The sequence below is a fragment of the Plectropomus leopardus genome, chromosome 3 (genome assembly GCF_026936395.1).
Source record: "Plectropomus leopardus strain MGB_pleo_1.0 chromosome 3, ASM2693639v1, whole genome shotgun sequence".
Classification (NCBI taxonomy): domain Eukaryota; kingdom Metazoa; phylum Chordata; class Actinopteri; order Perciformes; family Serranidae; genus Plectropomus; species Plectropomus leopardus.
This window is the reverse complement of record NC_142178.1, coordinates 9,839,170-9,856,671: the sequence shown is the minus strand read 5'-3', so window position 1 is coordinate 9,856,671 and position 17,502 is coordinate 9,839,170. Positions and strand designations below refer to the sequence as shown.

The window sequence follows — 17,502 nt, the reverse complement described above, 5'->3', positions numbered from 1 at the left end:
AATCATCTCAACTTGTCTTCTCAAATTCGGTCAACTTAAAAGTTTGAGGCAGCCCAAACACCATATGTAAATTAAAACAAATATTTTATTTTTACGGTGTCACCGCGCCCGCCTAAGAAACAGGTGGTGTCTGAAATCACTCACTTCTCACTCTCTGGTCCAGTACACTGTGAGTTTGACATTTTGTAGTGCTGTCTGTTTGTATTGCCAGAAGGGACGATGAAGACATGTGAGACACAGTCTCTCATATTTACCATCAAATATGAGAGTTAAAGACCGTTCAAGGCAATTCCCTGATACTGCAAAAGACTCTCAGAGAATGGCTGAAACACCTGGACAACAGAGAAGACAAACCATGGTGACAGAGGGGGACACTGTGCATCCAGATATATTGCGCGTGCTATAAGAATAAAGGTGAGTTGGATTAAATATGCAGGTTAGTGGTAACATTAGTATGTATACATCACTAACTCCAAACAGAGCGGTTTTATTCTCACTTGAACAAGCAGCCTTTGATTTTTAATGAAGTAATTATGAATTATTTAGCATCATGCATTGCTGTAGCAACCCAGCTTGCTTATGTTAGCTAGCCCTCTTCTGTAAAGTAATTGCAGTTGGCTGTGCTACTAAATCAAAAGTAGATGGGCTACAATTTTTTAAATTTGTAGATAGCAAAAATACATTTGGGGTTTCACATAAGCACTAAAGAAATATCACTTATCAATTAATTAAAATCTCTTCCGAGGCCGACAACAAAATTTTATTTGCCTAAAGACAGAGAGGGACCAACCCCCTTTTCTGTGGCATTTATTTTGCTTCGGACTATAATTATGTGATATTCTTTTAATTTACTAAAATGCATGTTGTATTTATTATGAATGGTCCACCAGCTGACATGATCTGGCATGTTTTAAATGTGTCTGTTTCTGCATTTGCCGATGAGCTCACTGTACTGTCGAATGAATGACAATGGACACAGCCACAGTGCACGTTATTACACTCTAGTTTTTTCATGAATTTAACAAATGAGATATAACCTCTTCATAATTGGTGAGCTTCTGGTAGGCAGTTGCAACCTTTGGAGAGAGTTAGGCTAGCTGTTTCCACCTGTTTCCAGACTCTGTGCTAACTGGCTGCTGTAACTTGAAATTTAGCAAAGAAGGAACAAATCTTTTTTGCAAGTCACAGAAGCTTAGGATTACCTTGCTGTTAATATTCACATTGACGTAACATTTGTGCAGCTTTAAGTGCCAAATTAAGCTGGACGTTATTGCGTCTGTAATTTTTGAACTGCACACTTTGCATACTGCAATTCATTTTTTGTTGACCACCGCATATTTTTTTGTGGGCACCCGACATTATCATTGGTATCTTTTTTTTCTAAACTGGTGTTCTTATTCCTCAATCTGGTGCTAATGTAACATTAGTTCTTCATGGCTCTCTATGCATAATATTGCAAATATTTTCAAGTCAAAAGGCTCAAATCCAAGTGAAGTCACAAGTCTATGTCCAGTCATCAAATTTATGACCCAAGTCCACACCTCAGATATTTTGTGCACAAATGTTAGATACCAACTCTCTTCTCTTGTAAAACAAAATAAAATGAAAATATACTGTCCAAAAATGCTTAACTATTCCTTTAAATCCCCACCTTCCTCCTCCTCCTCCTCCTCTTCCTCTCTGCCCTCCACAGATCAGCCCTGCTGTGCTTTTCACATTAGCACACAATGGCCAGGTTTTAAACCTGCCTGTTACATTTCAGTGGTAGACCCTCTTGACACACATGGACGTGCACGCCCGCTGACTCACCAACCTGCTCGTCTGTCACAGTGATTAAGTGTGATCAATGCTGCACGGCAACCATGGCTGTGCTAATGTACAACAACACGGCCCTGTACAAAAGGAGCGGGCTGAGGGGAAGAAGGTGGCTGAGACAAAGAGAGTCACAGATAAACTTAACATAGGCTCTAAATTATAGGGCGTTGCTTTGATGCTATATAGTGAGCGCGGCCAAGGTCCAAGGCTTGTATATATGCGGTGTGTAGGCACACCAAAGTACACTCAACATGTATGCTGTATGTAGAACACGGAGGCAGAAAGGGTTTAACTGTGCCCTGATAAGTGTGTATGGAAGTATACTGTACTGTGTAAATATGTGAGTGTATGAGAACAGTAACATGTCTGTGAGAGGAGGAGAAAGAAAGAAAGAAAGAGACAGAGAGAGGGGAGTGAGAAAGTGGGACAGACAGAAGCGACACAAGCTCTTAACTCGCTCCACTCCTCCCCTGCTCCATCCTCCCCTCATTCTCCTCTCCCTTTTGCCACTGAGGGGAAGCGAAGGAGGTCACCCACTCCTACGAGCACTCAATCAACCTGCGCCGGTGACCTTGCTCGTCCTGGATACAGTGCCCGCTCCCTCTGTTTGTCTGCCTGCTAAGCTGCCATCCCGCTGCCATCTCTCTGCAGCCGGTGCCAGGTTACACCGCCAGGAGCACAGAGGTGCCATTCCACCAGATGCACACTTTTTCTGCCCGCGCTGAGCCAAAATTTTAATGGCAGGCGGCTCTGTTTTACATCTATGTGTTGTATTAAGAGAGGTCTTTGACGGGGAGCATGACAAAACATGCCCAGGTTAATTAGTATGTGCGGGATCTTCTCCCTCTTCATATGCGATGGTGATGCACTGCTGGAAAGTGATTTATTCATTATGAATGGATGGTTCTCTCAGAGTGAAAAAAGAGTAAATGAGTGACATGTATACTAAGCATCATTTACGAAAAGCCATGCAGGAAATCAAATTACACAGCCACATTCAGTTATTGAAAATCATAAATCTGCTGTGACTCATGAGAAAATTTCAGAATGAAAAATATATGAATCAAAACCGATCCTGAAACTATTAAATATTCTTTATATTGATTCATTTTTCAACAAACTTCCTGATTAATATGGTTTTTGGTACCATAGATTGTTTATAAAGATGGACAACTTGTCTCCACCTCCTCCCTCAGTGCACAAATGAAGACAGAATATTTGATACGGGTGCAGCCATCTTCGTCATTTGGAGCCAGAGTATGCAGTAAAAATCAGGAAGTAGAGCCGCAGTATCAAGTTTCCGTCCGACCCAAACGCAAGCAGTGCCACTGCTAACCAGCACACAGATCGACACAGCTGACAATCACACCCTTTTGCTAGCATCCAATAACTTGTTCAAACCAAACACAGAAAAAAAGAAACCTTAAACATAAGCACATCAGGGTGATAAGAAATACCTAAAATGAAAAAAAAGCAGAAAAAAATTGTTCCGCTAACACGGAGGTGGCAGGGTTTATGACCTATACTGCAGCCAACCACCAGGGGGCGATTGAGATGTTTTTGCTTCACTTTTCGGGAGCTGTACATAGACTGACAGTATTAAGAGACCTTGATACAGTTTTGAAGGCGTAGCCCCATTTATTCCAATTTAAGCTGCTCAGTGGTGCATGAAGCTTAAATTGTTCAACTGCTGAAATTACCCAAATGATCAGCGCTGCTTCTGCATCATTTGGCCCATAGTAAAAGTGTACTAGAGCCTTCCAGGGGCCAATCTAATTACTTCCTGTTTAGCGCGCTACTAACTTGAATGGGGACAAAATTATGAAATTCTGCAGCTCTTTGAGAACTTCGACATGTTATTAGAATGCATCAAATTCTGACAGTGAAATGAGTTATTTCACAGGGATTGTAATGCTATAAAAAATGTATCAAGTGATTTAAAAATGACTCTTTCAGAATGTATGACTATAGGAAAGGGTCTTCTTTTGGCCGATGGCACCATGTGATGGACTTGGGTGTTGTAATTTTACTGTTTGGCCACTACCAAAATTGGCTTCATAGCGCAGCACTGTTCCTGGGGTCCTGGAGCTGTCATCACGTTCATCTTTATGAATGGTCATCGGCTACTACATAAGACATCAGAAACAGAGCTGAAACTAAAAATTATTTTCACTATCGATTTTACTGTAATTATTTCTCAATTAATTGATTGGACTATAAGATATCTAAAAATAGTTAAAAAAAATGCATTGGAGACTGTTAAATTACTATGAACTACAAAAAAATACTTGGAGATTAATTGTCTGTTGATCAACTAATCAATTAATTGTATTAGTTTTGATCAGAAAGTAGCCATCACAAGTTATCAAAGTTGTTACAAAAACAGCAGCAACAACAGTCAAATCCCCACAAGTATTCTGCTAATTATCTTAAAAGACTAAACAAAATGATTGAATATTAGTTTGATTTGTTAAACAAATTGATTAATCAACTAATTGTTTCAGCCCCAATAAAGAATCATCACACTTTACAATGTCATCCTGAGAGAAGTGACTCCTAAAGAGAGTCAAACTGAGCGAAACAAACATGTGTGTTGTGCCAACAGAATGACATGACAGCTTTACTTTCGCAGTTAACTTTCACCACCACATCCAGGCAGCGTCCAAACACAGATGGCCAAAAACGCCATGTAGGATTCTGCATGTCGTTGTCCTTTTCTCCAAATAATTAATTTCTACGAGCATCACTCCCATACCACCGCCCACAATTTGATTTTAGACCACAAGTGTTTTCCAGTGAAGATAAAGGGGAGGGGAGGCTCACTGTGAAAACTACTGTAAAGTCAGACTTGTATTACGAGACAATTACCCGATACTGTAATAATGGATGAAACAGCTGAACTCCACCGGCAGCTACTGCTAGGGTGCAAATGGACATACGAGGCCGCAGATATCTCTATCAGCTGTGACAGTCAGGTCACATTCTTTTGTTATGTGCTGTCGGACGGGCCTTCCCCTACGGAAAGTTAGTTATGACTGTGGATACAGCTGCAAAGATGGCTCCGCTGACCACAGCTCCAAAAGGCATGGAAACACAACACATGGGCCGAGGCAGACGAGGGAGGAGGGAGGGGCGGAAAAAGGGTTACGTTTTTCTGAATGGATGGCAGAAGAGCTGCAGACCCTTGGTCGTGTATCAGCCTGTTCAGCCCCTACATTGTGTGTGTGAGAGAGAGAGAGAGAAAAAAGGGAGAGGCAGACAGAGACAGGAAAGTGAGTGTAATTCATCTTTAAAAGGGCAGATTCCTGGGTGATGTATGGTGTGCAGAGTGCAAGTGTGTGTATGTGTGTGTTTGTGTATTGTAGGAATGGGCGTGGGAGGTGTAAGCTAGCTAGCAACAACTCCTCTTATCGCTCCACAGAGCAATGTGGAGAATGAGGATTCTGGGTTCAGCCCTGCTGATCAAAGACACACAGAGAGGATGATATGAAAAAACACTCTTCTTTTCTTTCTCTCCAGCTCTTTCACACACTCACACACTCACACACACACACACACACACACACACACACACACACACACACACACACAGAATTACCAGCTCAGCAAATAGCATAAAGACAAATGCTATGAGCAATTACTGTACACTGAATAAAATGCAGAGGGAGTTAAGCCAAATATGTGAGAGACATTTTTAATGAAGTATACCACCTGTTTTAGCATACAAGCTTCTACTGAGTCCACTAGACTGTATATTTAAGATTCAGTTCATTCACCAGTGGTGCCTCCAGACATTTTTCATAAGGGTAGTCAGATGGAGCCAAAGAAAATCTTTGGGTGACAGACCATAAACCATAACTGTTTTTTAAGGATTCCCTCATGCTGTTGAAGTGTATAGGCTATTGAAAATAACGCCAATATAGTTCTCTTAAAAGCATACACTAATACCAGTACAGTCAGCCTTTTGAGTTCCACGACAATCATGTTTAAATGTGTTCTGTACATGTGAGGCGATTCATTGTTTTTGCTTGTTTTCCTTTTCCTTAAAGAATTGATCGAATGATTGATTGAACAGCTTTCATTTGAAGGAGCATTTTAATTGTAAAGAACAAAAAATTTAGCACGGAAAAGACCTCTCAAGTTTAGAACCGCAGAATCAATCTTCATGCCAGTTTGTCCCTCCCTTAAATTTAGCCGAACTTTGGAGCATTATTTAGCTCACTTTCCAGCGAGTTAATAAGACATAGTTGGTACCAATCAAGCAGCAACACCCTTAGCTGATAAATGAAGCTGACATGGAAGTGTAGAAAGCTGCAGTTCCTCAAATGACCACTTGAGGCTGGCTCCAGGAGTGAGTCCATCCTCATAGACTTCCATGTTAAAATGCCCAACTTTAGCAGAAATAACAAACTTACAGCTCACAAAACCAGTTCTGGTCTATAAAGCTCTGTTTGTGACAACTGTAAGAGAGGGGTGAATTTTAATATAACCTACCTATTTCAATTTTATTCACGATTTAAGTAACACATATTTTAGGGCGTGGCCGCTTTGAGTGACAGACTGTCTGCAAGGCATCACTACAGTCCATAAATCAGATCCACACCCCTTGCTCCTTAACTGCCTCACCCTCTCATCCAAATATGGTCACTTCTGGCTGCAAAATTCCAAGATGGCGTCAACTGAAATTGCAGCTTCAAAATGGGAGTCCACAAACCAATGGGTGATGACACAGTATCTACAGCCAATATATATTTTACTTGGCCTATGGATTCAATTGATGCTGTGGACTGTCTACCTTCATAAGATACCACCACCTTCGCCCTAGCTTAAAAGTGCTCCAAGCCTCCTACAGACAAATGTCGGCATCTAGTTATTTTGAAATATTTCCAGTGAGAGAGATTTTTTCAGTTGTATCAAGCATAGGATAAGGGCTAAATTAATGATTGTTCATTAGTGATCAATATACTTTTCTGGATAATCAAATCACTTATTTAGCCTATAAAATGTCAGAAAATAGTGAAAGACAGTCATCATAATTTCATCCAGCCCAAGCTTATGTATATAAATGGCATTTCCTGTTGGACAAATGGTCAAAAATACAAAGATATGCAATTTACGATGATATCAAATTGAGAAAAGCTGCAAATCCTAACACTGAAGAAGCTGGAACCAGACAATAATCAATTATCAAACTAATTTGCAATTAACTGTATGCTGACTTTTGTTTCAGCCCCTAATAATCACTGCCTTCAAGGCATCTCTTTATTTTACGCCCGCTGAGATTCAAATAAATTATAAATGTGGTCGACTGTTTGGCCACATCATCATGCAGAAAGAGACACGACAGGCCCAGGTTGCCTGATGAGAATAACTAAAGTCAGAGTTATGTTTTATATAAATGAGTGTGTAAATTTCTAACTCTGACTGCAGCACTTTACACTCGCCGGTCTCATCTGTAATTCAGATGCAGGTCTCATCACAATCACTGTGTGCAGAGACCCAGGAGTCTGACACTACATGACTGCCTGCGTGGGTGTGCATGCCTAAGAGAAGGTGTGAGCGGGATCCAGCGTGCGGTCGGATGTGTGTTTCGGAGCACATTAAGTCCCTACAGAGTCACGGCTCCTCTCCTCAGACGAGCACTATGTCTGTGTGTTAATTCAATAAAGAAACAGCAGCGGAGTGTAAGCTTCTTAATAAGCAGTATGCCTCGTTTCTCCCCGTCTCCCTGTCTCACTACTTCTTTCACTCAGTCCGCTCTGCTTTCCCACCTATCCATCTGCTTCATCCTCCCTTCGTCGTCTCCCTTTAACGCACGCCAGTCTCCATGTGTTCATTCCTTCCCTGCCTCTCGCCCTCTCTCTCCACACCCTCTCTTAGTGTATGTGCTCCCTCCCTATTCCTTTCCTTCTTTTTTCTCCATTTATCTCTCCTTTCATCTGTCACAGCCTCCTACTCCTCCTCCTTTCTCTCACCCTCCCTCCTCGTCTCTGTTCTTGTATGAGAGCGGTGGGTCTGCGGGGTCCTTGTTATCCAGCACCTACCCAGACATCCCTCAGCTGAGAAGCCAGACAGGCAGACAGAATGACAAAAGATGACCAGAGAGGAGGGAAAGGACTGACAGCTACTGCACCAAGACTGACAGGCAGGAGCAAAAGCAAAAAAAACAAACAAACCTGAAACTGGACAGGATATGTCCAGAGAGGCAGCACTGAGACACCCAGGCGAGTAGTTTGACAGGAAGACAGAGAGGACTGTCAGTAAGAGACTGCCAAAACAGGTAGGTAGACAAATATAGGCAGGCAAGTAGGAGGCAGACAGGTAGGCAGAGCCGCCAGACAAGCAGGTCGTCACAGGCCGGTGCGTCGCAGCCAGCCGAGCTACGAGCCCAGCATCCCAACAGGCCAGAGGGTCAGGAGCTGCATGGCTGATAAACACTGCCTCTGTCTGGGCCTGGCACGCTACTGCAGGTGTTTAATGATGCTTGAATAGAGTCGAATAACCCTTTAATTACTGCATGTTCAGACAAAGGATGATATTACGTCCTCCTAACACCTGAAGTAAGGCTTTGGGTAAGGGTGTTGAAGGAATTCCAATGTTACTTCCATTCCCTAAGTTTTATCAATACTTGTGAACATGAGCTACTCTCTCTCAAAGCCAAAAAACAAACTTGTGATGTCACAGGGTATATCGTTTTCAAGTTTTCTTAGTTATGAAACAGGAAATCCCATATACTCAGATCATTCCACTGACTGATTTTAGTGTCATCTAGAACAGTGGTTCCCAACTGGTCCAGCCACAAGGTCCAGAGTCCTCCTTAGTAATTAGTTCAAGGTCACAATATAGTCAAATTACCACATATTTTATTTTATTCCACAAAATTTAAACAACACATTAGCTTAGAACACAAAGAAATAAAACAGATTGTAAGAATAAACAGAAATGGCACCGCAAAATAAAAGCTAAGTGCCAAAAATATACTGGATTGTGAAATAAAATGTGTTATTGTTTTTGTTTTTTTACAAACTTGACACATTCAAAAGTCAGGCGCAGTGCATTTAGCATTGAGGCCTATTTTTGGACTTGACCCACCAGTTGGGACCCACTGATAGTTTTCACCATTCTGTATGTATGGAGCAGCTCCAGACTTTATTCCCTTCATCACAAACTTATAGCACTCTAGCTTTTGGATTTGGGAGAATGTTGTTTATGTTTAGTAATATTTTTGGACAGCCTTAGACCACAGGGATAGCGTGTATGAATTTGGGCATAATTCCCCTTTAAGATCAATTTGGACTTCGGGTTCAACTCAACACAGAACATTCAGAGTGTTAGTGGGGCATCTGCGATTTAAAAAAGGTTCATGCAGTTTTAGTTCAACAACTGCTCCTTACAGTCATGGAGCAGAAATGTTTAGGGGATAAAGTGAGTAGCTAAACAGCAGAAGATGAATTTGCAACAACTTTGATAAATCATTAGATATTGTCATTCCAGCATCTTTTGCTGTTTTTTTTGTCTATGATAGCAAAATGAAGGACTTTAGGTTTTGGACTGTTGGTCTGAGCAAAAGAAGCTCAATGTTAATCTGGGTTTAAAGATTTTTTTTTTATTGACACAGGGCTAGGACTAATGATGTTATGATGGAAATGTTCCTAGAAGTTAATTCTAATAAACTACCATAATAAATGTAATATCATCATTTCTGTCAGGTTTAAAGTAGGGCTGAGTGATATGGAGAAAATCAAATATAATATTTTTGATCATATACCTTGATATAGATATAGCTACAATTGTAGGGATTGATTACTGGTGCTTTCACAAAATATTTGCACTATGAGACTTTTGATAAATCATCATCAGCAAATGTGGATATAATGACTACGTGGGCAAAGGCAAATCATTGAACAGCTGGAAAAGTCTGCTCAGTTCTGCACATCTCTTTACTGTAATGCTGCCTTTGAAAGCAGAAAAAGGCAACACTTATTAATATTACAACATTAGAATATCTAAAATCTAAGATGATCTACTCAGGATATCAACATAATGTCAATATATTACCCAATGTTATAATAGGCCAAATAAATACATATATTAAAGACATTCAGATTAATTTATAATAATAATAATTAAAAAAAAAAAAGGTACACCCTATAGCTTATATTTAGTGTAAGTGACTATTAAAGCAAAATAAAATAAAAGAATCAAGAATAATCATTCAATTACAAAAATACATCTTTTGAAGCGTTAAAAGAAATTCCTAATACTGACCACACTCTGACTGGCTCCTATACTAAGACCTCGACGAGAAAATGCAGTCAATATAAAATGAAATGATCACTTCTCATTGTTGCAAAGGATGCCTTGACAAGAACAGGAACAAGTCTATATGAAAGCAGGACTAATTTCACACTGTATAACCTAAGGTGACTTTCTTTCTAAAAGGAGAATAACCATACACACAACTATTAAACTACTTTAATACAAAACGTACCCATAACCCTGTAAAATTATCCTGAAATTTTCATTTTTTTTCTCCTTTTGATCATCTGTGGGAATGTCTGTGTTTATGTGATGTTAAACATTCACGGATGGCGCTATCTTTTCTATCGCACTTTGTAACATTAGAGACAGTTGTGCTCGTCGACAAACTGGACTGTCATTGTGCATAGCTGAAATCTGTTGCTATAATTCAATTCAGGAGGAATACGTTAAAACATATGTATTTCCTTAACTTTAACCTCATAAAAAACATCATGTTACAATAAAAATTTCCTAGAATAGCATTACAGTGACACTCAGGAAGTGAATTTACCAGACCCAGGTTTGTAGCACTGGCGCAGTGCTCCAGTTTCACCATATGGTGAAGATTTTACTCGAGGCAAACGCCCCCTGATTCCAATCACTCTGACTCAGCAAAATCTGTTGCCCTTCCTCTGTTCAACAGATGTGGCAATGGCTTCTTTCAGAGCAATCCACCCAAAAACACTTTATATGCCACACTTATTTAGAGCATCCCAAGTTTTAAAATATTAACACCAACAAACTGGCTCAGGCTTAAGGCCCACGGATGATTTCATGTATATGCTGACCTACATGGAGGGACAGTGAGGGCAGAGCATTGCAGCATGTTTTTGTTTCATCACAAGGTTAAGAAACAGTGTGCTTGGTCATCAGCCGGCTGTAATCTTTACAGTCACCACTGCCAGCTATTTCCACAGGCTATGTGCACTTTTTTTCTTGATGGTCTGTCACCCAGATCCCTACACCCTGGCTGTCGTCCTACTGGGCTAAGTCACAATGACAGGAAATCACGAACCGTCTTCTTTGTGAGTGATACAATCGGCTTTATAGAACCTCGGAGAAATCAATGTGTTCACATCCTCACAGCCTTAAAAACAAACCGTTCCATGCTAGCCACCATTTATATCCACCTGGAAGTTTAGAGAGAACAAGCGCCAAGAATCGTTAAATTTAATTCTGCCAAATTTCTGTGAAAAAAATAGAGTAAAATCCCAAATTAAATAACACTGGCATGGATCTAATCTGACTGAGGCAATTTTTCCAAAGCTGCCTTGATGCTTCCATCTTTTACCAATTTTCACTGGTGTGGACTCCAGTTAATTGTTTGAATTTACCAGAATTCCTACCCCCCCAAAAAAACAGCCAATTTATTTATGTTTTTGTACTGGTTAGCTCTGGCTGTGGTTAGCTAACCACAGGCATCTTCCTGTACTTGCCAACATAGAGTTACAAGATCAATCAAGAGAAGGCACGGGAAATGACCGGACATACTGTAGAGAGATGGAAAAAAAAGCAATTGACTGGAGGTGAGTCACAGAGGAGAAACAGAGAGCTGAGGGCCTGTCTGATCCGGGTGTGTAATTTATCATGCACAGTGCAGGAGGTCATTTAAAGGAGGAGGGAAAGGGACAGGATCCTGTTGATATAGCACATTTTACTTGATGTTTGTGTTGAAGAATGTGAAGAAACAGGATTTTTTCCATTGTCATTTTACCCATGGTGACCTAATTGCACCCCACCTCAATAAAACCCTTTGGATTACTAATATGTATTATTATGAAATACTATATGTACATAATTTGGCTACGCTGGGTAACCTTTCTTTATTGCCTTATGCGCTAAATCGGAAGATTTTAGGATACCCATGTCTCTCAATATTTCTGACTCCCTGAGTGGCACTCTGTGGCACTCTGTCCCAATGCCAATAAGTTCAAACTGAAACCGTAAATCTTTACTGGTGTCACAAATATATAAATTCATTTCTAAACTACAAGTACAGCCTTACATGCCATTACCAAAAAGTCATGTTACAGTTTACATCCATGTCTGTGCAGGCTCGTATGCAGCCATGACAATGAACAATGCTTCAAATATGAATGTTACTGCAAAGAAGCTACAAATTCTAAAACATGGATGCTTCATAAACATCTTTCCCCCGGCAGCATAGAAGATCTGAATCAAAGATGACACTAATCTTGGATGTCCACGCTTTAAATTGTGCTAATTTTCATCAGTTTACAGTCATCAATTCAATATCTGCAGAAATGTCTCCCCTCCTGTTCCTGAGCTATGATGTTGAAAAATGACCAGAAACATGGTTTTGCAGAAAATTATTGTCACAGTGAAGCTGACCTTGGACCTTTTGATATAAAATGTCATCACTTCATCCTTAAATCCTACATGAAATGTTTTCACAGTGAACTTTGACTACAAAATTCTATTCAGTTCATTTTTGATTTCAATTGAACATTCATGCGAATTTGAAGAAAATCCCTTGAGGCATTCTTCAGTTGCATTCACAAAAATGGAACGTACAACACAAAAATGTAATGCCTCTGGCCATGGCTATCACCAGTACAGAGGCAGAAAAAAGGCCCAGTGAGTTTCTGAAACAGCACTGTCATTTTGAGCAGACAGTGATCAAGAAAGAGATTACAGTAAATCTGTATGGGACTATTATAAGTATTGGATTAATACACATCTGTTTCTCTCTTATTGGTGTGTTTTTCACAGTTTTAGTCCTTACATGGCATTTGCTTATGTTAAAAATATATACAGTACAACAGTTATGCTCAACTCACAGCACGCAGGCAAACGCCGGCGCCTGATAGGATGCCAGGTGGCCCGGAGACCATTTTCTAATTCACAATAAAATTAAATTGACTGAACATGTTTTGTTTTTTTTTCATCTATGAATTTAAATAGAAGAATGTCCTCGAAATCCACCTGAAATTTCATTTTTATTTTCAATGTTTGTTCATTCCATACGATAGATACGATGGCCTTCTGTCATTTTACAAAAGAAAGTTGAGTATCTCTGCAGTAAAATATCATCATTCAAGTTACCTCTTGTAGTTACGACTAAGCCGAACATTTGGCTGCAGCTTCCACGTGGAGCGAAGGAAGGATTAGCGATTTAGGACAGCAGGTTTAGAATAACGACGATTTTCATGACAAACTGTCTATCCACTATACCGCAATGTGTTTGCTTTGGTTTAGCTGCAGGAGGTTAAACTGACCACAATCCTCCTTCCTGTCTCCTCCTGGGTCTCTTCCTGTGCCAGGCTAACAAACCATTATGTTGCCAGATCAATCGAGACGCTGAATGCTAAATGACTGGTCACACTGGAACCAGATGAAATAACTGGTGGTGATTCACATCTGAGAAATGTGGCGCTAAAAAGGCCTGGACCTAATTTCCCAAAGTCATGTCAGCACTGGGAAATGTAACATCAAAGTGGATCTGGCTATTTTGCTAATGCAAAAAACTGTGCCACCAAAGCTCTAATAATGTACTCAACCTTAGTTCAAACATGAACTTACAAGCTGAACATGAGGAACAGCACAACTGCAGCGTGGACGTAGGCGGGCGAGCAGTCTGCTTATTTGTCCAAATGCAGGATGTGGAGAAAGGGTCCATTGAGACATATAGAGGCATTAATCACTCACCAGGATTACAACATGTACGAGACACGCTATTTCCTAACAATTTAACTCTAATACAACCCCCACAAAATTATATTGCAAGACTATTACAGCTACTGCAGCAATCTAGGGAAAATCCACCTTAAAGAAAACACTTTAAAAAAAAAAAGAAAGCTGGTTTAGATTTGTGAATGTGAAGCAGCCTCTCACAAAGCTAAATGTGAGAGTATGTGAGCTGCTCCAATGGCAATTAATAACAGATGGGTTTTGTGTACAGATTCCTAGTGTTGACGGGGACTGTCGATGAGGAAGCATTTTAGAAAAAAGCATTTACTCCTCACAAAATAGGTCACATGGAGCTGAAACAACAACACTTTCTGTCAAAGAAGAAGCAACGGGGCCTAATCTCATGACGACATGACAAATTCGATTTTGGGTTTACTGGTTTCTTGGTCTGGGAGAGAGTTCTGCGTGCTCACAAATATTTATTAAACTGTCTGAGATCAAACAAACGGCATATGTGATTTCTGCTCCGGAGCTGATTTTCGCGGCAGGGTGAGCCAAGTTTGCAAAGAATGATCATCGGACGGGTAAATTAACAATGACATTCAGTGTGGCTCGGCTTCCTGGAAACTGATGCTTCAAACAGACAAACACAGATTAAAATTCACATTCTGACAGTCATCCATCTGTCCATTTCCTAAACTACTTATCCTGTTATGGGGGTGGATGCGCTAAAGGCTATTTCTGCATGCAGTGATCGAGAGGCAGGGTTCCCTCTTGACACCTTTAATTTTATTGTGTTGTGTTTCTCAGATTTCACTGCATTCTTAAAGCTGCAGTTGGTAATTTCGGCAAAAGTTTTTGTCATATTTGCCGAAACTATCACTAAATCCTCACAGACGCACATGAGACAGATAGTCTGTAAAAAAAATTAGGTCCCACTTTGTGCTTCTAATGGCATTTGCTAGAATCCACAGTGACTCTTGGAAAACAACCAATCAGGGAGTCTCTAATACAGCTGTTGTCAAACTGTCAAAAATAAATGAATCAGGATTTTGTTATTGCATTTCCTATTTCTAGCCTCAACTGTTGTCAGAAACATATTTTAGTGTACTGTTTCGCTGTAAAATGAGTGTTTGTGACTTGGTCGCCATGTTGAAAAGAGTGGAGCGGAAACCAACCACCTCCCACCGGCCGGAGCAAATATTCTCCCTTTACAGCCAAACAGCACACTACAATATGATTGTGAAAGGACATGAGGTGAGAAATAGGCAATGGACTAACAGAATCTTGATTCATTTTTGGTCAGCGCTGCCTAGTTTGGTTGGTAGTTTGACCGCAGTTCACAAGCGGTGATTGACAGCGGTGTTGGGAGTCTCCTTGGCTCTGATTGGTTGTTTTCCTTCAGTCGTGTTAGAGTTCAGCAAACGCTATTAGAAGCAGAAGGAAGAGCAGGAGGGATATGATTTTTCACACGTTATTTTTCCCATGTACTTCTTTCAGAATATAATGACACTTTCAGCAAATATGACAAAAAAGTTATTTACAGAAAAACTACCAACTGTGGCTTCAGCTGTCTGAATTTCCCATGAACACTTCAATATGATTGAAACACAAATTGCTCTGTAACCATTCAATCTACCTTAAGTGTCCACAAACACTAGACCAGTGCGACATCATCTTCCCCTACCGAAAACATCACCACTCCTGCAGTCACATTTGCCCTTTCCATCAACAATGAAATTCACACGGACGGCTGGGGAACATCAAAAGCTACTTCAACTCTTTGATAGGAAATGATCTGATGTATACTTTGGGAGAAAAAAAACCTGGAGCTCTGCTTCGAATTCAACTACAAAGTCTCATCAGAGTGCACGACTGTGAATTTCACCAGAGATTATGACCTCAATCTATTATTGACACGGTGTCTGTGGACATGAATGATTTAGCACTATTAGATGAGATTAATCAGCTTAGTAACAGTTGCCTGAAACTCCATCTTTAGTTGCATTTGGAGTAAAACATCAGGGGGAAATGGGGTCTGAACAATGTGGAAGTAAGTGCTTGCGTCTCCCAAGTCCTTGGGAATGAACCCACTGAACTCCCAGAGGTGTGTGGAGGTACTGAGAGAATGCTAAATCTGACACCAACTCTACCATCTAGTGGCCAAAAGTTGTCATCGCTGCTAAAATCTCCCCAAAATTAACCAGTAGAATTTTAACTGGGCAACATGAGTAAATCTGTTGGTTTATTTAGTAAAATGGGCGTGAGAGATTGACACAGAGGAGGGCCTGCTCCTCCTGAACAGCCCTGCCAAGCAGGTGAACCACATTTTGTCTGCATCGGCGACTACTGGCGATGAACATGCATGGTTTGACCACAAGGTAGAAGAAAATTTAATTTATTGTAGTTGTGAAAATTAAAGTCTGGAAGGGAGGATAAAGATTTGTTGCTGTAACATAATCGAACCTTAATTTCCTGTTGAGGTCAGCTGTCCCCAAATTAAAATTGTTGCTTTGCGTGCTTGTTGCGAACGTGCTATTTACAAACAACTGAACTGATAGCTCCAAAGAGCAACTAACTATGACAACAGTGTTCCCATACAACGCATTTTAAAACATAAAAAAACTATACATGAAAACTATTTGAGTTCAGCTCTTGGAATATTGGCAAAGTTAGAAAGGTATGAAATGGAAGAACAGTAAATGCATGACCGGTTTCAGTGACAGGAGTCCGTAAAGAGGTACAACAGCAAAGTATGATAGTTTAGTTTATCTAAAATTATTTCTAAAGATCACAAAAGCCTCACAAACTAATATGTTATAATATAAAATCTGATTATAAAATGTAAAATAAAACCTATAATAAATAAAACAACCCAATTGCAACCTAGGCTCAACCATTCAATCTTTGGCCTATGACAGCATTAACCTATTTGATTTTAAAGTTTTGCATACATGCTAACTGAGAGCAAGTTTGAGATTTAATGACTTGCACTTCTGTTTTAGATGAGGAAAATAAGACAGATGCTGACTAAACAAATATTCTAAGCATGGGTCATTTCCATGACCCCCAAATCTGCACAACGCCAACAACTAGATTCACAACTCCTCAGTTAATTTTTGTGCGAGAACATTGACTTCTAACAATCTTCAAACAAAACAGCATACGTTGGCTTACTCGTCAGCGTCTGCGAACTGGTCAGGCTCAGTAGGAGGGCTGTAGGAGGTCCATTTGATGGGGCGTCGGTGGTGTACAGCTGGGCTGTAATGGGCTGTCAGAGGCAGGTCAACTCTGTCCGTTTGCCTGAGCGTCAAATCCCACAGAGAAAAATGGAGCACATCTTGTGGACCTGGCGAAGGCACAGGATACCAGTAAAACCTCTGGCCTGATCTGAATTCTGGGAACAGCTCGTTGTGCGATAAACCTTGAAAACAGCAGACATTTGTCATCATTTATTTTACTGGAGTGGAAGCAGTATTACTGTAATCTGATGATTGGATTATTGAGCCGGCCGTCCAGCATCAAACTCCTAACTACAACTACAAAGAGACTCAAAACAACTACAAAGAGACATAAAATGATCAGAGATACAAAACTAAAAAGAAACTCAATTATAGAGACACAAAACCAGAAAGAGACACATAATGCCCTTAAAGAGACACAAAACAACTACAAAGAGACATATAGCAATCAGAAAGAGACAAAAAACAACTTAAAAGAGACACAAAAGGACTA

The 17,502-nt window shown here is 40.2% G+C and overlaps 1 protein-coding gene across 4 annotated transcripts in view; it reads right to left on the bottom strand.

Annotated features, from left to right (window-relative positions):
* Positions 1–17,502, bottom strand: part of LOC121942088 (uncharacterized) — a 74,610-nt gene that overhangs the window by 53,721 nt on the left and 3,387 nt on the right. The window contains exon 4 of one of the 4 annotated variants that reach the window (XR_015776206.1): positions 16,935–17,191. Coding sequence is in view for 1 of the 4 variants with exons in the window: in XM_042485186.2 (XP_042341120.2) it covers positions 16,941–17,116 (176 nt within the window). In the remaining 3 variants the exon portion in view is untranslated. Of the gene's footprint in view, positions 1–16,149; positions 17,192–17,502 lie in introns of those variants that run through there. The other 3 variants (XR_015776205.1, XR_015776207.1, XM_042485186.2) reach the window with 3 other exon arrangements.